At 42.1% G+C, this 24,322-nt stretch overlaps 1 protein-coding gene across 1 annotated transcript in view; it reads right to left on the bottom strand.

Annotated features, from left to right (window-relative positions):
* COX16 (cytochrome c oxidase assembly factor COX16) overlaps window positions 1-24,322 on the bottom strand; it is a 60,831-nt gene that overhangs the window by 15,643 nt on the left and 20,866 nt on the right. Inside the window, exons 2-3 of the mRNA XM_084847876.1 lie at window positions 23,567-23,644; window positions 2,387-2,449 (exon numbers count right to left, since the gene is read on the bottom strand). Of these exons, the coding sequence (XP_084704002.1) occupies window positions 2,387-2,449; window positions 23,567-23,644 (141 nt within the window). The remainder of the gene's footprint in view (window positions 1-2,386; window positions 2,450-23,566; window positions 23,645-24,322) is intronic.

Genomic DNA, 24,322 nt, shown 5'->3' with positions numbered 1-24,322 from the left:
GAGAGCACATCATCCCTAAAAGAAAATTCCCTGATTGAGGCAAGGGTAGTAGCAGCAGTAACATTAACAGTAGTAACAGTGATAGGTAAAGTGCTGAACAGTTCACTATGAGCTCATGTTTTTCTTCGAATTCCCTCGGTACAAGTGCATATAATTAAAGATGTCCAACATCTTGTGGGTTTACACCTTGACTTATGTAGCTCAGGGGTAGGCAATGTGGTGTTCATGGGCACCGATACGCCCCTGGACAACTTTCTTGGAGCTCACCAAGGTGCCCTTAAAAAAAGAACACATTTTCTTACCAGAAACTAGGACTGCTGTGAAATAGGTTTCTTTTGGTGCTGAAAACTGGGTTCAAAGGAGGAATTCATGTATTGTGGCTCAGACCCCACCTCTACCTTGTACTCAGGCTTTGGGGCAGATTACTTGTCCTTTGCCACATCTTCCATGTCAGCCATTTTGTGGTGGTCCCCAGGACAGTTTCTCAAATTGTCAAATGTGACCATAGCCCCCAAAAGATGCCTACCCCTACTTTAGCTGAACCCCATTGGTTATGAAGCACTTTCCAAGTTGGGACAATATGAATTTCCCTCTACTTTGAGAAATGTTTTGATTTCCACTCAGTGGGTCAAGGCAATGCATAAGAATCTGTTAGCCACTTCTTCCATGAGGTACAATCCTTGCAATAATAATCTGAATGGACATTTAATGTTTTCCTAATCCATTTTTATGGTATTACTTTTGATTTACCCATAAGAGTCAATACAATTCTGGCAATTTAAATAGTTTCCTTCAAGAAACTTTTTAACCCTAGTAGGAAGGAAGTACTGCATATGTATGCACACCATTCCAGGATGAGTTGGTGGGTCAAGAATAAAAGGGAGAGATTCTTCTTTTTGTTATGTGATAGTTCCTTCACATAAATAAATCAGAGCAGAGTTACAATACGAACAAGTGAGTATGGAAGACAAAAGGCTCCCTAAAAGGCAAACAGATTAAGGATGTTTGACTTATGGATTTAGGGAGGCATTTTCATTCCATTTACAAAGCTGTAATTAATGATTCAGAATGAAAATGCATTTTTAAGCATGGTGATGCCCCAGAGTTAATTAATTCCAATCATAATTGTGGGGGGATTTTTGTCCTTCCTCCTCCATCCTTAAGTAAATAGTAAAATTTGAAGTTAAAAAGTGCTCTACAGAAAATGCATGAGGAGCCAGAAGAGAGCATTGGATCAGCACTGGTTTGTATTCCACTACTATTGCCTACCCTCTTTGCTCTTCCTTGGGCTTGGGCTCTGGCCCTAGCCAAACAAGGGTTGGCGGGGGCGGGGGGGCGGGCGGGAGAGAAGACTACAGAATTATGAATGGTACAGAGAAAGTGGATAGGGAGAAGTTTTTATCCCTCTCTCATAACAGTAGATCCCGGGGTCATCCGATGAAGATGAATGGTGGGAGATTCAGGACAGACAAAAGGCAGTACTTCTTCACATAGCACATATTTAGTATGGAATTTGCCACCACAAGATTCTGAATGGATTTAAAAGGAGATTAGACAAATTAATGGAGGATAAGGCTCTCAATGGCTACTACTCATCATGACTACATACTGCCTCTGGATTCAGGGGCAGCATGGCTCTGAGAGCAGTTGCTGGGGAACACAAACAGGAGGGTGCTGTTGTGCTCATGTCCCACTTCTGGACTTCCCACAGGTATCTGGTTGGATAGGCCTTTGATCTGATCCAGCATGGCTCTTACGTTCTTACTGTCCAAGTACAGAAAAGACAATGGAGACCAGTCCTGTCCTGGTGGAGATGAAATTCATTTCCAGTCCTAGAGACTAGTAGTTAGTAGAAAATGCGTATCTTCCCAAATCATACACATTTCCAAAGTAAATGAAATATATTTATTTGCAAGGATATATATTTTAATGCTGACTGTCAAATGGAGCTAGAAAACCAGGAAAGTTGCAAGCCGTTTGAGATGCTGATAAATTAACAGCCAGTGTCACTAAGGCAATCATATGGTTTTGCAATTAGCCACATGGATCCCATCATAAGGTTAGCAGTATAAATGGAGACATATGCACATTCCAGTCAGCCCCACATTTCTTTTATAGACTAACCACAGGAACAGTAAAAATGGCATTTACAGTGCTGCATTTGGCAGACGGACATCAAAGAAGGGGTGTGCACTAAAAGGCTTTGAACTCTCGAAAGATTGTTTCTACCAAAATAAATAAAGCAGCCTGCTTTTACTGGATGGCCTTGAAATCAAAGCTAGGGATTGTTTAATTTTAGTTATGGACAGAAAACACCATATTATCACTAGGGCAGGGTAGAAAAGAAAACACTTCAGTGCCAATACATGCAGTGAACCATACATACCTCATATTCCGATTCCAGAGTCACTTTATTTTTTTTAATTCTTTCTTCCAAAGCTGGATCAATCTGCCAAGTTAAGAATAAAGGTCAGAAAATATATAACAACTGCATTTGTAAATTTGTAAGAAAACCTAATGTTTCTGAAGGCTTACAAATCAAGACATTTCCTCTCCAGCCTGTTATAAACGTGCTGTTTTTCTGTGCAGAAGGAAAGGAAACCCTTAATTCTTAGATGATGGCAAGGCATTAAAATTCCAACTGGCTGTTTGTCACAGTAGGGTCTGGCAATATCTAAAGAATAGGTGACCCTTGCAAGGAGTGGTCAACACGAAATCCTGAGCTTTTCACCTTGATTGTCCTGACTAGTCTAAAGGAAAGAAAGATGACCTGCATAAATGGTACATGGAAATGCCTTGCACCCATTTCTATTCATAAAATGAGAAATTGGGACAGGTTGACAAATGTCCAAGAAAGCTTTGGTTTATTTATTTTCATGGCTAGATGAACTTCTGTTGGTTTAAGTCCAATTTTGATCACAAACCAAAGAGTTTAAGACTGCCAGAGCCTCACTAAAGATCAACAGAACTGATTGCACCAGGAATACAAACACAACAGCCAAGTTCTGCTCATCCCCTGTCCCCAAGGAGTCCACTTTGGAAACTGCATACTGATATACTAGAGACTTGAAGAAACACCTGGTTCCCAAAGGATGGTATACATTCCAATACATGGCTAACAAATTCAAACAATGAATCAATGTATATACATACTGTCATGTTCTCTCCCCTTCTGCAAGTGGTGAAAAGTTCCAAGGGCACAGCATTTACCTGGGTTTGATTTTCTTTGGAAGGAGGTCATTGAAAACTTATGACATTTCTTATACTTCAAGGCTGTTGTTTTCTTGCAAATATACAGGCTGAGCATAGGTGGAGGCACAGCTTACACACTCCAAACAACAGCCAAATCCACTGTCCCACATCAGATCTCCAGAGAGAGGCAGCCAGGATCCCAAAATGCTGTTAGCATACACAGCCCCCAAACCCAGCTCTCTGTCTCTGACTCAAATCGCAGCCTCCATTTTTTTCCCCACACACCTAGGGCGGTATCCAATATTGCTGCTGTGCTTCCACTCATTCTGTTGCACCTGTAGGACTCACCATTAGCACAACAAGAAGCTAGCACTTCCTATAGCAACCCCGGAAATGAGCTGAAACGCTCATTTCTGGAACAAGAGAGCTCCCTTCTGCAACCTCTGCTGACCTGTCTCATTCCAGAAAGGAGCATTTTGACTCGTTTCCAGTTGCTTCAGGAACTGCTAGCTTCCCAATGTGCCAGTGATAGGTCCCCCAGCACACGGGCAACACTGGATACTGCCCCTAGATTGCATCATCTTTAGTTAGAAGTGGGGGGAGAAAGGCATGCCCCCCACCCCAAGTATTTTCTAGGCATTCAGAAGACTTTCTGAAGATCATCTAACTCATTCCCATGGAAACATATCATCAAAATATTCTGGGCTATTAGCATTCCTTTGTGAAGTTCAAGACTCTGGCTAGGTATTGCCTTAAATTAAGGCAACAAAGTGACAGTCCTATTCACAGAAATCTGATAGGGAACCCATAATGATATCAACATAAACAGCTTGTAAAGTTATGGGTATGAATACAAGTTTAAAGCGCTGGTCCCCTTTTCCCTCTACAAGCTCTCCCCTCCACCATGCTTATATATCCACTACGTTTCTGGCATTTGACCTTTCTGCATATCTCAATGGCACAACACATTTTAAACAAGAAGACATGGCCCTGGTTATAAAGCTGCACGTGCCACTACTAAATATACTCTATGATGGTTGAACCTCCGTGATGGTTCATTCTGGTCCAACAATAATATATCCTGACAGCTAGGGCTGAACTGCATCAATGCAACTCTCTGTCCTCAAGTGGAATAGATAGCTTTCCAAAAAAAGGGAGAAAAAAACTACTAGCAAAGAATGCAAGACTCCAAAGCAGACCGGCAGTGTCAATTTCATTAAGCAACCAGAAAGGAGAAAAGATTCTTTGATGAAAAAAGGGTTTCTTTTTCTCCTCCTAGGGCACCATCTCTATCAACTCCTGCATTGAAGTCAGTGCTGTGTTGTAGAAACATTTCACAGCCACCATGTATTTAAAGATACAGTTTTGGGGCCAAAGGATTGAGGCTCACAGAAAAACTCACTCTGCTATGTTCGAGGCCTACTATAGCTCTGGATTTCCTGTATGGAATAGATGGCCAAAAGACCAACTCTACGATTCTACGCCATACTAGAAAAAGCAACAAACGTGTCGTAAGGCCCTAACCAGACCCTCAACCCAAAAGATTTTGGGGATACTGGACTGATGGGTAAATTGACAACATTTTACTCTGAGGTTGGCAATCACTGATCAAATATTTGTACTTCAGAATTTTATGGGCTGTAAAACTAATTTATACTGCCGGACCTTTCCAGAACATTCAGAACAGTTGTTTATACCCCAGAAAGAATATTTTTAAGTGGTGCTGTTTAAAAATGGAGCTCCCTTTCCTGTCATAATTTATGAAGTGCAAAATGAATTCAGTTTTCATCCTGGAAAAGCAAAAGATGTTGATTTATTTTCTTTCCCAACACAAAGCATGAAAGGAAGCATACACTACGAACTCTGGGATCCAGCAGTGATTACACATTATTGCGTGTTTTTTATCTCAGGTCTGGACTTTGGGGAGCATCCCTGATGTGGGGCATTGCCATCACTGGAGAGCATGAGATCAGGAGAAAATAAAGTGAGCTGATCAAGGATCTGCCTTGATTGATTCTAGACCTAGGCAATACAGGAGATAGAGCATGCCCTATACCTACCATTATTCGCCATTGCCAGGAAACACAGCAATCATCAGCTTTTGCAAAGCTGTCGGTTTCCTTTGCCATCCATGTCATCCAACAGGTGATCTTTTCTCGACCTTGTCAAGCATTTACTTGATCCATCATTTATGCTTTTTTGCCATATTGCATGCCAATTCTCATCTTCATTCACTCGTTCAATTTTCATTTTCATCATCAACATGCATGCTCTATCCCAAAAGTTTATGATCAGCATATAGCTTTCCAGAACTCCTTAACTGGCTTGTACATTTATTATTTAGCCATTTTCTGTTTCATTGGTGTATTTTGCTGGCTAAATATGGTCTTTACGTAGCAGTGAGATCTTAAATACAAGCTTAATCTTTCCAGAAACACTCCATATCATTTTCACTCTCTCATTCAAGAGAATTTTACTAGCTGGCAGTAGCTATCCCAAATATTCATGATCTAAGGTTCAAAATATCAAATCTATGGAGGGAACCAAGTAGAAGGATTGGGTTAAAACAGTTTGTTCATAAAGCATAGGATAAAGAATTGTGTGACCCTCCACCCTCCCAAATACTCATTTTCTCCTAGGGAAAAAAAGGCAAGTATTGCAATGTGTCCTAAATGTTAACAAATTCAACAGTGCATCACCTTTATCTGGTCATATGCTCAGCTACAGAACCTACCCAACTCCCTTGTGTTCACTACAAAGTGTACCTCTATATGAACTTTTTCTGCATTTATTTCATGGATTTCTTGCCTGCTTTTGCCAAATACAAGAAAAAGAGCCTCTAAGGCATTTGACTACACATGCCCAGCTTTTTGTAAAAAAAACAAAAAAAACATGCTTTGTACTGGCAAAGACCAGAGTAACAGAGGCCCATAAGAACTTAACATAGATGGAGAACGGGAGGAATTGGCTAGAAATCCTTTTTCTTTCCAGTTCTCTCTCTCCAGTCTTAGCCATCTCGCTGTTTCCTGTCCACCACTTGAATGGGCTCTGTGCTCTCCCATTCTACAAGGGCAGCAGAGAACTGCATCATACCTCCAGTTTTACTATCCACTAAATTAAAAAATAAACACAATACCCAGATGCTGATTTATATTATAATGTGCCATAAAATTGGTGTTTGAGTTTATTTATGTAAAACCTGTGTTCCCCCTCCCTTCAGTTTTATATCTCCCAGTATAGCCCGTAGACCATTTTTTAAGCCAAATCATGAATTTAAATATGTATCTTTGATAAAGTTGCCTGAATTAACTCTGGTTTTTGGCTTATGTAGTCATGGAAGTCCCTACAAAACATGTCAAAAATTAAATCTGCCCTGATGTTTTGCCTTGACTACATTAACACAAAGACTATTTTTTGCTCACTATGGTCCATGGGGTCACAAAGAGTCGGACACGACTGAACGACTGAACAACAACACAACTGCCTAGGGTAGTGAACATGCATACCAGATAGCTATTTCTAACAGGTACTAACATTACATTGCACAAGCTAGCAAACATTTCTTACAGAGCTCCTCATTATTGAAACATCAGCTCCTCCCTATCTCCAGATGAATGTTTAACTGTGCCTCTCATGGACATGATGGTAGTAATAGTTTTTTTAAAACAACATCATCATCAACAACGCAAATTCTGACTATAACAGTTCCTACACAAGACATTCATTTCATTTTCATCACAATGGTACTGTGAAACCAAGGCTTCAGGATGGAATTTGGAAATGAGCCATTATTATAGTCCAGATCACCTTTGGGGAGGAAGGGTGCAAGTGCTCTTTATTTGGAATGAGGGTAAGGTTAGAGGGCCAAGGATTGTTTCTTGCCCAAGAGCCCACAAAAACATAGCATAGATGGCTTTAAAAATGGATTCAGTAAATTCACAGAGGACAGGTATACAAAAAGCCTATTACTCACAACAGTTTCCAAGCCCAGGGAGTAGACCTGTGAATACCAGGTTCTGGGCACCATCAGGCCCTGCTTGTGAACTTCACAGAGGCAACCAGCTGGTCACTGTTGCAAACAGAATGCTGGACTAGGTGGACAAGCAGAAGCCAGTGTGATACTGTGGTAAGGAAGTCAGACTAGGACTGGGCAGATCTGGGCTCAATTCCCCAATGTGCCACAAAGGTCACAGGGTGACCTTGGTCCAGTCACCATCTCTCAACCTAGCCTCACAGGGTTGTTGAGAGGATAAAATGGAGGGAAGGAAGAACAACATATGCTGCCTTTAGCTCGCTGCATGAAAGGATATAAAATGCTGCAAGCAAATGCACATTCTTACTCCACATTCATGTATGTATGTATGCATTTGAGTGCCCTCTACGAGTGCTTAAATGTGCAGCCAGCGCTGACATCACAGAGTTCCTCTTTCTCCTCTCTGACCATAAAAGCCATCTAAGCTCCACTGCTCCCAAGTGGAGCAGCATAAGCTTGAGCCCTGGATGAGCTAAGTAAGGGAGTAAACACTGCCCTAAACATACATTTATTTATTTATTTATTTATTTCCCACCTTTTCCCCAATAGTGGGACTCAAGGCGGATTTACAACATTAAAAACTTTTACAGTTAAAACATATGAATAGAAATACACAAAAGCTAAAAATATAATTAAATTATCAATAATATTAACATTATATAAAATATCAACATTTTATTTGATACATAAGAGACTTGTACAATAGTGGAGAGTTGTCAGAGACCAAAATGTCAGAGTTGTCAGAGTGGCTGGGTGACCGGCCAGATGGGTGATTAATAAATTTAATAAATAAATAAAATACAGATTTAAAAAAGCACACACAGGATGGGTATGTAGAGACCCCTGTTGTCTCTGAGAGACAAGAGAGTGCATACTATGGGGTACAGAGGAAAAAAATGGAAGGGGAAGATGAAGTTCAGAGAACTGCAGCATAAGGAAGCAGAGGATAATCAATATGGCGGCAAAACAACTTGTAGCAATGTAGAAAGAGCAAAGAGGGGCAGTGGTACAGAATAAAAAGAGAAACGAAGGAATGGTTAACAGAGGGAAGAGTTCAAAGAAAGCTGTGAGGGTGCAGAAAAAAAAGAGAATGCACTGTGGGGCACAGTTAGCGATATGCCCTTCCTGAATTAATTTAAAAAACATAAAAGCAGTGACTAATTCAGAGAAATATAGGGTCATATTTAGACCATTTATTTACCATTTAATTGACATTTATTATGGGGGCATATACTCTACTGCATGTCCAAAAAGCCGGGCTGCTGTTGAAAGATACACAGCTTGGTATATAGGTTCTCTTTTTGGAACTGGAACTCTGCTGCTGAATAGCTGGTTGACTCATCCTGAATGTAATGGAGGAAATGGGGCAGGGCGGTAAGAAACGTAAGACACCTATGTTTAAAATATTAAAACACAATTCCTCAAGGTGCCTTTGTAAAGTCTCTTTAATATGCTGTACCTGTACTTTTACAAACCACTTAAATAGCCTGAAGTGCAGGATTTAAAACAAAATGCCCTTGAGGTTTGGGCTGAGAAAGAGGAAATGTTATATAGTGCAGTGCTTCAAAACTTTCCTTCTTTTCTTCTCTTCTTCAAAAAGGGTGTAATTATATGAAAAATGCACCAATATTTTCTGCTAGGATTTGAAACCTTTAAACGTCAAAACATGCAACTTGGAGTCTCAACTCCTGCAGTCTCTTTAGAAAGAGATCTCCTGGGTCATCACAATTATTTCTATAGTGCATGCTGCTAACTTTTTTTGAACTCTGATTAAAATCAGTTTTCTGCATACCTCTGATTTCCCCCATCACTCATGTATTTGATCCCTTACATTCAAATGTATGATTGTCTTTTGAGACTATGATGCCCCTGGAGGCCAGGTAAATAGAACTAGACTATGTTGAAATGACACAACCCAAGGACCAGATTCTCCACCTTGTGATGTTCAGAGAAACACAGAACAATTACATTCTATTATTTGTTCACAAGTAACGATTGTGACTACCAAATACTACTTCTGCACAATCACCATTAGTTTCAAAATGGTGTTTATGTGGGAGCAATTTGGAAGTCCAGTTCATGTATGCAAATAAATTATGGAATTTAACTTACAACCCTTGAGTGCATACATCTGATGAACTGTGCTTCACTATTTCATTAAAGGCATCAGATTCTTAATCAAACGGATTCACTTCTCCTAAGGGCTTAAAGAGAATAAAACCAGGACTCAATCCAAGATTCACCAAATACCAGTCAAAGTAGCTTCTATACTGACATCTAGTGAAGTGCAGCAGCAATAAGAAAAAAAACCCTCCATAATTTTAAGTATTTACACAGCACTTTTCATGCCCAAAGTGCTTTATAAACACTCACTTCCAAATCCCTTCGAAATCCCCTGTAAAGCACGTAAAATGAGAATTTATGTATTTGTATTGCTCTAAGTATATTTCCTTGGAAGCAATGGAATTGTTTTTGAATGCCATTTGGTTTTTGTAAGCCAGTATTCCAGTTATTCTGAAGACAGCATTAGAACTATCTGGAGAGGTTAGATTAAATGTAGTTTGCATTCAAAACATTATACTGATGGGAAAAAATGCCAACACTATTAGTAGGACCAATGTATTCAGTCTTTTTAATTTGGGAAAATGGAAGAGTTGAGAGTGAAGTGGGGTAAGTGCCATGCTAGGTTTTTAATTTTTGTGTATATTGGTGTGTGTGTATGTAAAGTGCTTGCTAAATATTGAGGTCTAGAAAAGAATAGATTCTATATTCTACATAAGGCACTAAAAGCACCAGAGTGACCGGAGATCTTGTCCATGGTCCTGGTCCACAGTACTGCAAGTACAGCTGAATGCGAAGTACCTACTCCTGTGCTCTGGATCACCACGTCCAACACCTCCATCTTCTTTCTCCATATTACAAGTGTATCAGCACACTCAGAGGCTGATAGCAGTGCAGTACAAAGCACAGAATCATTGTACTTACAATCTCTGCTGGATTTGGAGAGGACTTTTAAAGAACAACCTAAAGGAAACAACTTCTCTCTTCCCTAGGACTGGTATATATCAGTGGAAACAAGCTGCAGACAGCCATGATGCTGGAATGGTGATTAGGAGGTTCTGGAATCATAATATACCCTGCATCATCACCATCAATTGCCACGGGAAAAAGAGATAGAGGAGATGCCAGGATGATCAGACAGGAAGGACATACATAACAGTTATGTAACTGAGGAGATTGTGACAGGGACAGCTTCTCATGTAGCTATTTTTTTTAAGATGCAGCTACAACATTCACTCTTTTCAGAACTATTAGCAGTATGTGAGCTACCACCAATTTACTACACTTTATCTCATGAAGTACTGGAAATAAAGAGAACAAACCTTCCAAAATGTGGCAGCTTTCAAGGTTTCTGTGATTTCATAAGACGCCTGCTGAGTCAGACCAAAGGTCCATCTAGTCCAGCATTCTGTTCACGCAGTGGCCAACCAGCTGCCTGTGGGAAGCCCACAAGTACGACATGAGTGCAATGGCATCCTCCAAGTTGTGTTCTCCAGCAACTAGTGTGAAGAGGCACACTGCCACTCAATAGAATAGAAATAGAATAGAATCTGGGAATAGAATCAATGGAATCTGGGAATTGAATTGAATCTGGGAATTCATTTGTATATAGAAAGGTCCTTGGTGGTAAGTTACTACAATATTAAAGTAATTCTGAACAGCTGCCACAAATAAATGGATATCACTAAAAGCTTTGAGGCCAGCTTATCTTGTTGTCTAAAATTATTTTAGCCTCCCTACATAAAACAAAATATATGTGTCTCCCCTTCTCCTTTATTGGGCTTTTTCTTGGATAACCTGGAAACACTGTTTCACCTTCCTCACAATGAATTTTTGGTAAATGGACCCCTGAGGGGTCAAGATGTCTTTAAGCACCTACTTCGCCAACACTATTAAAAGGAGTTATTGTTCGTTTTGCACAGACAGAACATTACACATGGATCACTCCCTAGACCATCCTGCAGATCACACTGTTATATAAAGAACAGAGATGTTGGCAGTCTATACAAGTCCACCATAGGGCCACAAAATCTGTATCAGAAGCAGCATAAAAGTTCAGGAATTACCTTATTATTTTATTCCATGTATGTTCCACCTAGGACAGGAAGGCCTGGCGTGCTATGGTCCATGGGGTCACGAAGAGTCGGACACGACTGAACGACTGAACAACAAAAGTTCCCCCTACCTACCACCATGGAATTCAAGGTAGCATAGGGTTCCTGGGTGGTCTTCCATCCAGCACTAACTATACCCAGACTTGCTTCGCTTTAGCAATTTTGCGGTACCAAAAAACAAAGTCAGCCATGTTCTGTTTTCCACCAACCAAGGAACCTGTCTGGTTCACCTAGGATGGTGACAGTTTTGAGTTAACACCTGGATTTTACATTTTCAGAAATGGAGGATCAACAGCTGCCTGCTACTTTCTTGTTCCCAATGGTCCTAGGGCAGTGAGACCATCACATCACCTGGCAGAGCCCAATCTGAATGTTTGCAATCCCTCCTCCTCCATATCATCTTAAGACTCTGACTATGAAGACATCCTGACAACAACATTCAATCAGCCTTTCCTCCACTATCTTCCCTCCCCTGTCCCCCCACCAACCAGCTTTTTATAACATCTGGAGATCTCAAATGTTTGCACATTTTTGGTGATATTTCAGTTGGCCTAATAAAGGTATTACACCATATGGATTTTTGAATTCTGTTGTATCATATGCCTTTAAATCATGCTCTGGGGGGACAAGTAAGAAGTCTGTGGCAGTGATCGTGGCAAAAAGGGAGTTCTTTTCTACCACTATTGCATCTTCTCAGTGTCATCCAGTGGAGCTTTTCCGCATGGTTTATGACTTGCTACAATCTGGGCCAAGGAGAGAAATGGTAGAACCCTTGGTAGCATGCTGTGACAAGTTTGAAGATAAAGTCGCTCAAATCCATCATGAATTGGATACCACAATTAATGCAGTTCCATTAGCAAAGGTGCCCAGAGCACCATCTGGTCCAGTTTTATTGGATGAGTTTCAGTTGTTAAGGCTCGAGGATGTAGACAAGGTGCTTGGACAAATCTAGTCGACCACCTGTGTGCTTGACCCTTGCCCTTCATGGCTTATTACATCTAATAAGTAAGGGATATCTGTCTGGGTCCAGGAGGTTGTAAATTCCTCCTTGAGAGAGCAAGTGTTGCCAGTCTCTTTAAAGGAGGCAGTAATTAGGCCACTCCTGAAAAAAGCCTACCCTGGACCCAGATGATGTTAACAACTATAGGCCAGTAGCCAACATCCCCTTCCTGGGCAAGGTGCTTGAGTGGGTTGCTGGTCAACTCCAGGCACTCTTGAATGAAATTATCTAGACCCATTTCAATTGGGCTTCAGGCCTGGTTTTGGAACATAAACTCCCTTGGTCACCCTATGGGGTGGCCTTTGCCAAGAGAGGGACAGAGGGAGTATGACCCTGTTGATTCTCTTGGATTCTCAGCAGCTTTCGATAACATCAACCACAGTATCCTTCTGGATAGGTTGTTTGGGTTGGGAGTTGGAGGCACTGTGCTGCAGTGTTTCCAATCCTACTTGGATGGCTAATTCTCAAGGTGGTTCTGGGGGATTATTGCTCTGTGCCTTGGCAGCTACGCTATGAGGTTCTACAGGGTTTTATTATTTCCACCATCCTGTTCAACATCTACATGAAACTGCTGTGGGAGGTTATCCGGAGGTGTGGGCTGAGGTGTCATCAATATGCGGATGACACCTATCTCACCTTTTCCTCAAATCCAGGTGAGGCAGGCACTAAATCAGTGCCTGGGCATGGTAATGGACTGGATAAGGACCGATAAACTGAGACTCAATCCAGACAAGACAGAGGTACTGTTAGTGGGTGGTTCATCTGCCTGGCTAAGTGATATTCAACCCATTCTGGAGGGGGTTGCACTCCCACTAAAGGATCGTAGTTTGGGTGTGCTCTTGGATCCAGTATTGTCACTAGAGGCACAGGTGTACTTGGTGGCACAGAGCACCTTTTATCAGCTCAGGCTGATATACCAACTGCTTCCTTATCTGGACAGAGATAGCCTAGCTACAATTATCCATGCTCTGGTAAACTCTCATCTGGATTAATGTGGGGTTACCTTTGAAAACAGTCTGGAAACTTCAATTGGCCCAAAATAAAGCAATGACATTGCTAACGGAGACTGGGCAATGTGATCATATTATGTCAGTACTTTTTCATCTGCACTGGCTGCCAGTTCATGTCCGGGCCTGATTCAAAGTGCTGGTATTAACATTCAAAGCCCTAAATGGCTTGGGGCCAGGTTACTGGAAGGATCAACTCCTCTCATATATACCTGCCCAGATTCTAAGATCATTCCCAGCGGTCCTTCTCTGGGAGCCTCTGCCAAAGGAATTGAAGTGGGTGGCTACTAAGAACAGGGCCTTTTTTGTTTTGACACCCCGCTTGTGGAATGAGTTTCTCAGAGAGGCTTGCCTGGTACCTACATTATGCTCTTTTCAGCACCAGGAGAAGACCTTTTTATTTTCCCAGGCATTTTAGTCTTTCGGTGTCTGTTGTCTTAAATCTCTTACTGTATTTTAAATCTAAGCTTCTAGGTTTTATTTTGGTTTTTACTTTTATTTTATACTCTAGTTTAAAACTTCTAAGCTTTTATATTGTATCTTCTGTTGTATTTTATGGTTTTAATTGTTGTGAACCACCCAGAGAACTTCAGCTAATGGGCGTTATAGAAGTGTAATAAATAAATAGTCATAGGGATGAAACATCAAGTGCAATCAGAATCCAGACACTGAAACCGGGGGAAGGGGGGTGTTCTTGCCTGAAAACTTCAATAGTGTACACAATAAGCTCAAAGACAATACACAAAACTAAAACACAGCTAGCAGCAATTTCCCTGATTGTGGCAGCACTTTTCCAAGCTGTTGTTATCATGGGAATTGCTGAGGCTGGATCTGTATACAGCTTGGTTCACACTAACATTTCCACATGTGCCTGGGGAGAGGCCCTCTTAACTGCTTGCAGGGAAAGGGAAAATTACTCATGTGATCTGTTATGTGGAAGAAGTTCACATATCCCATCATTCTTCTCTGCTGTACTCTAGCATGGTTCAAAACTAAGGCTCACATAGAATCAGGATTATCTGCCAGCAGCAAAGCTATTTATATATCATCATCCAATTCTGCACCGGCGGAAAAACAAAAAAAAAAGCGGTATTAATTGTTCAGCTGCATCAAACCATCCACCAACTGGAATGTGCAGCACTGAACTAGTCTGAAATTTAAAAAATCAAGTTAAGCAAATGACTTTTATTAGTATAACTCTGATGAACAGCAGTAGGTTGTTTGGGGGAATTGGTGGGGGGTGTCCCAAGCAGTAGAAATGTTTATATCACTCACAAACCTTGAACATGTTAAATGACATTTGAAAGTCATTCTTAAAAAAATAAAAAATAAAATCAGGAGTTGCAGTCAAATTGACACACTAATGAATTTAGTCTCTGAAAATTAACTTACACAGGGATATTAGCAAAGGTTTTTCTTCATTAAACTCAAAGCTCAGCCCAGTATGATCTGCTTAACAAGAAGGGGGGACAGGGACAAACAGTGATCATCATCATTCCCTTGCCACATGCAGTCATTGTGATTAGCTTATTGAAAGCCAATTAAATGTAGGAAGCCTGGCTAGACACGACAACTTAATTATTCTGTAAAGTTCAGCCACAGATTCCGCAATGGCTCTGTAAGCCCTTGCTGGCAGACTGAACACACAACTACCCTCCCTTCTAGAAAAAGCTTCCTTGTTATGCTGTATATGCTGCCTGACCAAGTCAGGGGGTTGGCCTGGTCTGACTGATATCTTAATTGTGTCATACATAGTGCTAGAGGAAAAGGCACCATATCTTCCGGATACCCAAGAGCCATCCCATTTGATATGCTTATTTTTATCATTCTATCCTAATTTCACAATCTGCCAGGAAGTTCTGGTCCATACCTTATTTGCCATATTCTGATTTCTCTTCGCTAAAAAAACAGGAGTTAACAACATCTCGACATTCTGCTAAGGCCATACAACCAACTGAACATACACTGCAGGCAGGTCTGAACAATTCTGAGGAGCTGCAGAGATTAACACAATTTGCATTGACAACAAAGCGCAAAATGGAGTTTTACATATTAAAGTAGATTATAAATGGCATCTTTTCTATTTGCTTGTTATGATTCTATGATGGCAAGGAAAGGGTTTTTGTCGTGTTCTTCTGCATCCTTTGAAGGCTGACCCTTTAAGATGAAGTCTGAAAAAACCGGCCAAACTTTTTTTTCTTATTCAGAATTTACCTCCCAAGTGCCACATGGAGGCCATGCATATTTTAACATAGTTAACACAGGGTGGCCTATGAGGAGATGAAGCATACAGAACCAAAATGTTGCCACTCAGAACAAACTTAGTTCTCAACATTCTGTGGTCACACATCATTCAGCAAAAGCTTAATATTCTTAATTCCTGATACAAGGGACAGTTCGGAGTCTGAGGGAGCCCTCAGCAAAATGTCCTCAGGTGGTTCCTGCCTACATTGGAGAGTTCTGGTGGGTTCAACTGGCAGTGGCAAAGAGCAGCAGCACTACAATCTGTGGGTGGCTTGGTGCTACCATTATAAATTTCCCACAATGCCCCTAATGTAGCACTGCTCCAAGGCACTGTGAGAAATTTTAGATGATGGCTCCAAATCACTTGGCTGGGTGAAGGAGCATCAGGCAGGTTTCAGTGCCGTGGTGTGCCCTGCCAGGGTGCTGCAGTCCCAGCAAAGTTGCCATGTGCTGACACTGTAAATCCATACAGTTTTACCTAGAGTATATAAAGCTCTAATATCTATCTATCTATCTACCTACCTACCTACCTACCTACCTATATAAAAATAAATCCAAATTCTATACCAAGAACATCAGAATTTTGTGCTCTGAATGAATCATGCAAATTATCAAAATGTGAACTAATGAAATTTGCACAATTTATTTTTGCTTCCTGGAGCTTCAGTCAACACTGCCTATATACAATCAGGGCCAGAAATATTGGAACAAGGATAACTGTTTTGGCAGTTGGCCTTTGTACACCACCACATTGAAGTTGAAAGAAAACACACCCAGATGGGAGCAAAGGCAGGACTTTCAGCTGTAATTCCTGGGGTCTGACAAAAGTGAGGCACTACCCATTCAGGAAGGACAGCCAGTGGCATACACACACACCCATCGTTGGTGGCTCATAAGTAACGGAATGAATGGCTGACAAGCAGCTGCATGGCCAGGTGTGGCCTGTTTCCTGGGTACCCCATGACCAATCAAGCAGAGAAAAGGCTCAGCTGGTTCTGAGTGTTACATATGCATTTGGTAGCTGTTCACTGGAACTCCCAACATGAGGTCCAAACAGGTGTCCATGCGAGTGAAGGAGGCCATCATTGGGCTGAGGAAACAACATAAACCCATCAGAGAGATAGCAAAAACAGTGGGAGTGGCCAACACAACAGTTTGGAACATCCTGAAAAAGAAGGAATTAACTGGCAAGTTCAGCAACAGCAAAGGTCAGGAAGACCACGGAAGACAACTAAAGTGGATGACCGCACAATTCTGCTCATGGTGAAGAGGAACCCTTTCACAACATCTAGCCAGGTCAAGAACGCTCTTGCGGAGGTAGGCATGTCATTGTCAACACTGTCAACAACAACAGTCAAGAGACGGCTTTATGAATGTAAATACAGAGGCTTCACAACAAGGTGCAAACCACTGGTAACGCTCAAGAACAGACAGGCCAGATTAGCCTTTGCCAGCAAACACCTAAAAAAGCATGCCCAGTTCTGGAATAAGATTCTTTGGACTGATGAAACCAAGATTAACTTGTACCAGAATGATGGGAAGAGAAAAGTATGGAGAAGGAAAGGAACAGCTCATGATCCAAAGCATACCACATCATCTATCAAACCTGGTGGAGGCAGTGTTATGGCATGGGCATGTATGGCTGCCAATGGAACTGGGTCACTGGTGGTTATTGATGATCTGACTGCTGAGAAAAGCAGCAGGATGAATTCTGAAGTGTACAGGGCTATACTTTCTGCTCAGATTCAGCCAAATGCTGCCAAACTGATAGGATGCCGCTTCATATTGCAGATGGGTAACGACCCAAAACATACAGCAAAAGCTACCCAAGAGTTTCTCAAGGCAAAGAAGTGGGATGTTCTTCAATGGCCAAGTCCGTCACCTGATGCTCAACCCAATAGAGCATGCTTTTCACTTACTGAAGACAAGACTGAAGGCAGAAAGACCCACAAACAAGCAGCAGCTAAAGGCAGCTGCAGTAAAGGCCTGGCAAAGCATCTTGAGGGAGGAAACTCGGCATTTGCTCATGTCCATGGGATCCAGACTTCAGGCAGTCATTGACTGCAAAGGATTTTCACCCAGGTATTAAAAGTGATCCTTAAGTTTGAAATGATGTTGGTTTGTTCCATTACTTATGAGCCACCAACGATGGGGGGGGGGGGTGTATGCCACTGGCTGTACTTCCTGAATGGTTAGTGCCCCACTTTTGTCAAACCCCTGGAATTACAGCTGCCTTCACTCCCATTTGGGTGTGTTTCCTTTCAACTACCAAAACAGTTATCCTTGTTCCAATATTTCTGGCCCTGACTGTATTTCAAACCTAACTCCATGACCAAAAGGGTTAGAAACGTCTTTTTAAAATGAAAATGGAAATGAACAAGAAAGATAACAAATTTTACACTAGATTTCAGATGCTCTGCTCTGCAACACATAATTTAAGCAAATTTCCTATGCTTAAAGTATGAAACCATTACATGAGAATGAAAAGTTTATTGCATGGTAATTTGCAAACATTTTTTCTCAAGAGCAGTATTTGCCATCTTCCTATCAGCCACACCTCCCTTTCTTTGCATTCTCATGATCTTCAAAATCCTGCTTGATAATGACCATCCTTTCCAACTAAGCAGAAGTAATGGCTCCACCATGTCTTGCAGTTCTCCTGTATGTGCCAATTAAAACATTAACATATGAAGGGGATACTTATCCTATTTTTTTTTTAAAAAAGGAATCAAAACCATGTACAGATGTTGTGAAAGGGTTCCTCTTTACCATGAGCAGAATAGTGCGGTCATCCACTTTAGTTGTCTTCCGTGGTCTTCCAGGCCTTTTGCTGTTGCTGAGCTTGCCAGTTAATTCCTTCTTTTTCAGAATGTTCCAAACCGCTGTGTTGGCCACTCCCACTGTTTTTGCTATCTCTCTCTCTGATGGGTTTATGTTGTTTCCTCAGCCTAATGATGGCCTCCTTCACTCGCATGGACACCTGTTTGGACCTCATGTTGGGAGTTCCAGTGAACAGCTACAAATGCACATGTAACACTCAGAACCAGCTCCAGGCCTTTTCTCTGCTTGATTGGTCATGGGGTACCCAGGAAACAGGCCACACCTGGCCATGCAGCTGCTTGTCAGCCATTCATTCTGTTACTTATGAGCCACCAACGATGGGTGTGTGTGTATGCCACTGGCTGTCCTTCCTGAATGGGTAGTGCCCCACTTTTGTCAAACCCCTTGAATTACAGCTGAAAGTCCTGACTTCGCTCCCATCTGGGTGTGTTGCCTTTCAACTTCAATGTGGTGGTGTACAGAGGCCAACTGCCAAAACAGTTATCCTTGTTCCAATATTTCTGGCCCTGACTGTAGATTCCCATAGTGTAATTGGTAAAGCAGGGGTGCAGAAGGTGGGGTAAACAAGGCTGGCCGCCCCCCATTGGTTCATACTCCCTAAGATTAATAGGTAAACATATTTGCACCTATCCAAGCGTTCACCTTTGATCTTCAGGGCAGTGGCTTACAGAGCGGCAAACAGAGTGGCAAACAGGAAGTCCATTCTGAGAATTCCCTGCACATAAGCTGGCCTGTTGGAGGACACTAAGTTTTCTTGGCCGAAAACGTAAGGTTGGTGGCAAGCAACAGCTGAGTGGGAGGAAGAAGCTGTAGCAGTTACGGGAACTCTGGGGGAAAGCGACCATGTTATTCTTGGGTATATAACCATGTTATACTTGACCATGCTATACTTGAGCTGAGTGTAGCCAAACACATACCCTGGATTTTAGGAAAGCAGATTTTAATAAACTCAGAACAATGATAAGTAAGGTCCCATGGCAAGCAACTCTAACGAGAAAAAAAGTCCAAGATGGGTGAGAGTTTTTAAAAAAGGAAATTCTCAAGGCACAATTACAAACAATTCCGACAAGAAGAAAAGGCCAAAGACAACAGAAGAAGCCAATGTGGCTTCACAAATAGCTTAGAGATGACTGAAAACAAAAAAGCACACATATAAGAAGTGGAAAGAAGGACAAGCAAAAAAGGAAGAGTACAGGCAGGTAGCACAGAATTGCAGGGATGGTGTCAGGAAGGCTAAAGCTGAGAATGAGCTGAAGTTAGCGAGGGATGCTAAAAGCAACAAAAAGGCTTTCTTCAGATACATGCATGGTAAAAGACAGAGGAAAGAAATGTTGGTTCAACTATTAAATAAAGATGGCAAAATGATAACCGATGACAAAGAAAAGGCAGAAGTGCTCAATTCCTACTTTGGTTCAGTCTTCTCCCAAAAGAGGGTCTATGACCTCCCTGGCAAAGAAGAAGTACAGGCTGAAGGGGCAGGATTGCAGCTTGAGATTGATAGGCATATGGTCAAGGAACACCTAACTACTTTGAATGAGTTCAGTTCTCCAGGGCCAGATGAATTACATCCTAGAGTAATAAAGGAACTGGCAGAAGAGCTCTCAGAACCACTGTCTATCATGGAGGATGGGTGAAGTGCCAGAGGACTGGAAGAGGGCTAATGTTGTCCCTGTCTTCAAAAAGGGTACAAAGGAGGAACCTGGGAACTACAGACCAGTCAGTCTGACATCAATCCCTGGGAAAATTCTGGAGCAGATGATAAAGCAATCCATATGTAAGCACCTTGAAAGCAATGCAGTGATGACTCGAAGCCAACATGGATTTGTCCAGAACAAATCCTGCCAGACTAATCTGATCTCATTTTTTGATCAGGTAATCTCCCTTGTGGACTGTGGGAATGCTGTGGACATAATATGCCTCAACTTCAGCAAAGCTTTCGACAAAGTGCCCCATGATATCCTGATGAGCAAACTAGCTCAAAGTGGGCTAGATGAAACAACGATCCGGTGGATCCACAGTTGGCTACAAAATCAGACTCAAAGAGTGCTTATCAATGGGATCTTCTCAAACTGGGGAGAGGTAACGAGAAGGGTACCACAGGGCTCAATCCTGGGCCCAGTGCTCTTCAACATTTTTATTAATGACTTGGAGGAGAAGGTGCAGGGAATGCTGATCAAATTTGCAGATGACAGAAAATTGGGTGGATGACATAAAATAGCTAATACCTTGGAAGACAGAAACAAAATTCAAAGTGATCTTGATAGACTGGAGCACAGGGCAGAAAACAACAGAATGACATTTAATAGGGATAAATGCCAAGTTCTGCACCTAGGGAAAAGAAACCAAATGCACAGTTACAAGATGGGGGATATGTGGCTCAACAACACTACAAGTGAGAAGGAACTTGGAATTGTTGTAGATCACAAGTTGAATATGAGCCAACAATGTGATATGGCTGCAAAAAAGGCAAATGCTATTTTGGGCTGCATTAATAGAAGCATAGCTTCCAAATCCCAGGAAGTACTAGTTCCCCTCTACTCAGCACTCGTTAAGCCTCATCTGGAGTACTGTGTCCAGTTCTGGGCACTGCACTTTAAGAAGGATGCAGACAAACTGGAGAGGGTTCAGAGGAGGGCAACAAAGATGATCAGGGGACTGGAAACAAAGCCCTGTGAGGAGAGACTGAAAGAACTGGGCATGTTTAGCCTTGAGAGGAGAAGACTGAGGGGAGATATGATAGTGCTCTTCAAGTACTTCAAAGGTTGTCACAGAGAGGAAGGCCAGGATCTCTTCTTGGTCATCCCAGAGTGCAGGACACAGAATAATGGGCTCAAGTGACAGGAAGCCAGATTTCGGCTGAACAGCAGGAAAAACTTCCTGACTGTTAGAGCAATATGACAATGGAACCAATTACCTAGGGAGGTGGTGGGCACTCCCACACTGGAGACATTCAAGATGAGGCTGGACAGCCATCTGTCAGGGATGCTCTGACTTGGATTCCTGCATTGAGCAGGGGGTTGGACTCAACAGTCTTATAGGCCCCTTCCAACCTACTGTACTATGACTCTATGATTCTAAGAAGCACTAGGCCCCAATATCACTGCAAGCTTTACCAGCCTATAGCCTCTTCCCAGCAAATGAGCTGGAGTAGTTCCTTGGCTGAGGTTTATAAATTGTGAGGGACAGCAAGCAGCTGCACAAGGCTTGAGAGGGAGGAAGGTCGAGGCTCCAACACTCACTGTAAGAAGCTTTGCCACCCTGCACAGCCTATCCATGACCTGCACTCACTCCGTGGGACATATCCCACGGATCTGGACTATGGAGTATTGTGTGAAGAGCTCTGGCATTTTGTTAACATTAAAAGAGACTCAGGACTGTACAACAACCATGGCAAAACCTGCACACTCATTGCCTTGAACCAAATGTATGTCAAAGGCCTGGAAAACCTATTTTTGCAGATATACATTACCTTAAGAATGTTCTGTTGTATCCCCATATTGGTTGTATTAGGCAAGTGTAACTTTAGTAAACTAAAGCTCGTTAACAAATCACCTTAAAATCTACCCACACAACAAGAAAGCCTTAATCACCAGTATCATGATTTCAGCAGACAGTAAGCTTGCTAGGCAAATGTCTTTTGACAATTTAACCTGCACTCTGTACATACTTATCTGGGAATAAGTCTCATTGAACTCAATGGGATTTACTTCTGAGTGCATAGAATTGCTCTGTTAATTGATAACTTCACCAAAATGGAAGGAAGGAGTCATTCAAGTCAGCTGTTCAAATATTAGGTGATTCATAATTATTGCAATAAAAGACCTTACATTATGTACATGTCTGATAATTTCAGCTCTTAATATTAGTAATCATATTTATAGATAACATTGTACTTTCCTTTCTAAATTGTATTTCACAGTGGCCAGGGTACCTGAATTTGCTTGTTTACCCCTCCCTAGTTTTTCCCTTTTGTATATTAAATTGTAAGCCATTATTCACTGTGAACCTCGAGTGCAAAAGCAGAAAGGCAGTATACAAAGGTAGAAAATAAATAAAAAATAATGGGGACTCTCACAGCCTAGCATTCCACTCTGCGCCTTCACTTGCTCTATACTGGAGTGTTTGAAATGTTATGCTTCATGGCCTAATTTGAAAGAGAAACTTTTCCAGTAACCAGAGGTCTTGTTCAGAAGTTCACCTCCACGTGAACTGAACTGCATGACAGGGAGAGAACAGATGAGCTCATTGGCTCCATTCTAGGGTGGCCAGATGTCCTCTTTTACAGAAGGGCTGCCAGAGGACTGTCCCCTATTTGAAGGGGACCAATAAAGAACCATCAGAAGGTAGAGCTGGGCCTTGATGTTAGGACTGTGGCCTGAGCAAAACACACAGGGTCACCTGGGCACAGTCTTCCACACTATGGTGAGTTGAAATGTGCTTTTATTTAAATAATAATAATTTGTACATTTTCTTTTATACATATAAATTAGCATATGTAAATTTTATGCAAATTGATGCTTTCCTCCTTTTTTTGACGATGCATGTCCTCTTTTTTGTCACTCCTACTTGTCACTCATCTCCGCAGCCCTCCACACACTGGAGGGGTCAGTTCTGCAGTGGGGAGCCTTCTCTACTTGTACAGGCTTCCCATGCAATTTAGGATCCTGATTCCCCAGGTTGTAGATTGCATGGGCAGCCTACCCACGTCGAGGCAGCTCAGCACTGCAGACGCTTAGCCCCCAATGTGAGGAGGGCTGTGGAGACAGGCAAAGAGGATGTGGAGAGGGCACGGCCCATGGGCTCATCCCTATTCTTCCCTCATGCGATCCTAATTACATTGGGGTGGCAGGGGGGACTCTGAATAGGGCTGCAGTACCTTGGCCATGTAGGTACCCAAGTTTCATCTTTCTGTTGTTTGCAAGTAAATGGATGAGTGGGCTACTCCCAAGCATATGTGTAGATTTGTACGTCTGTTAGTCCTCATAAAGATTGGCACAACCCAATGTACACAGTTCGTCCAGTCCTCTTGATGCGTGTGTTCTTTAAAACGGAGGAGGAAAAGAATTTGACTTACTTTACTGTGGAGCTTCTGGGCATCATATCTAATCTGGGTGAACTCACGTAGCCCAAAAGAGCCACCAACTATAAGCAGCTGAAAGATATAAAATGAGAAAAAAATGATCAAGATGGGAAGCAAAGTGGAATCTGAAACATGTACAATTATGTACAATTCTGAGAAGCTGCTGGCATAGCATGTGGACTCATCTTGAAAGACTGTTGTAAGGACTCCAAGATAATGCGTGCAAAATGTTTAAGCCAGGGGTCTCCAACATTTTGGGTCCAGTGGGCACATTTGTATTACCGAGGAAGTGCCATGCACACTGTCACAGAATGGCTGAGGCTGGGGTGCGCCCATTTACAAAACTAGTACCATGATGGCTATGACCAGTCACATGACATCTATTTCACAGAAAGCCAAATTGGTGAGGCTAAGAGTATTGTGAACACATCCACTTCACACAAAACACACAAAACCCTCAGAACGCTCACAAACCTCCACTCCACGCAGAGAACACTCACAGACAAATCTCTGCCTTCCTCTCTCTTGTCCCCCACTCTTGTCCCCTGCCCTCCTGATCCTCCTTGCTCTACCAGCTTCTCACCCCCCACACACACTTACTTACCAGGCAGCATAATTCTTCCCTTGAGTGCAGGGATCCCCACCCCCCCATAGACACACAGACACAAATTGCCAGTGTGGGACCCTAGTCTGTATTGGGAGCGTAATGCGCGGCGGGGGGGGAGTAGGAGGACTTTAACCCATGGGAGG

Source organism: Heloderma suspectum, chromosome 1, assembly GCF_057233095.1.
Source record: "Heloderma suspectum isolate Gila_16-S chromosome 1, 16-S_ref, whole genome shotgun sequence".
In the NCBI taxonomy this organism is placed as follows: domain Eukaryota; kingdom Metazoa; phylum Chordata; class Lepidosauria; order Squamata; family Helodermatidae; genus Heloderma; species Heloderma suspectum.
Note: the sequence above shows the minus strand (reverse complement) of the source record. Positions and strands in the feature narration are given on the sequence as shown.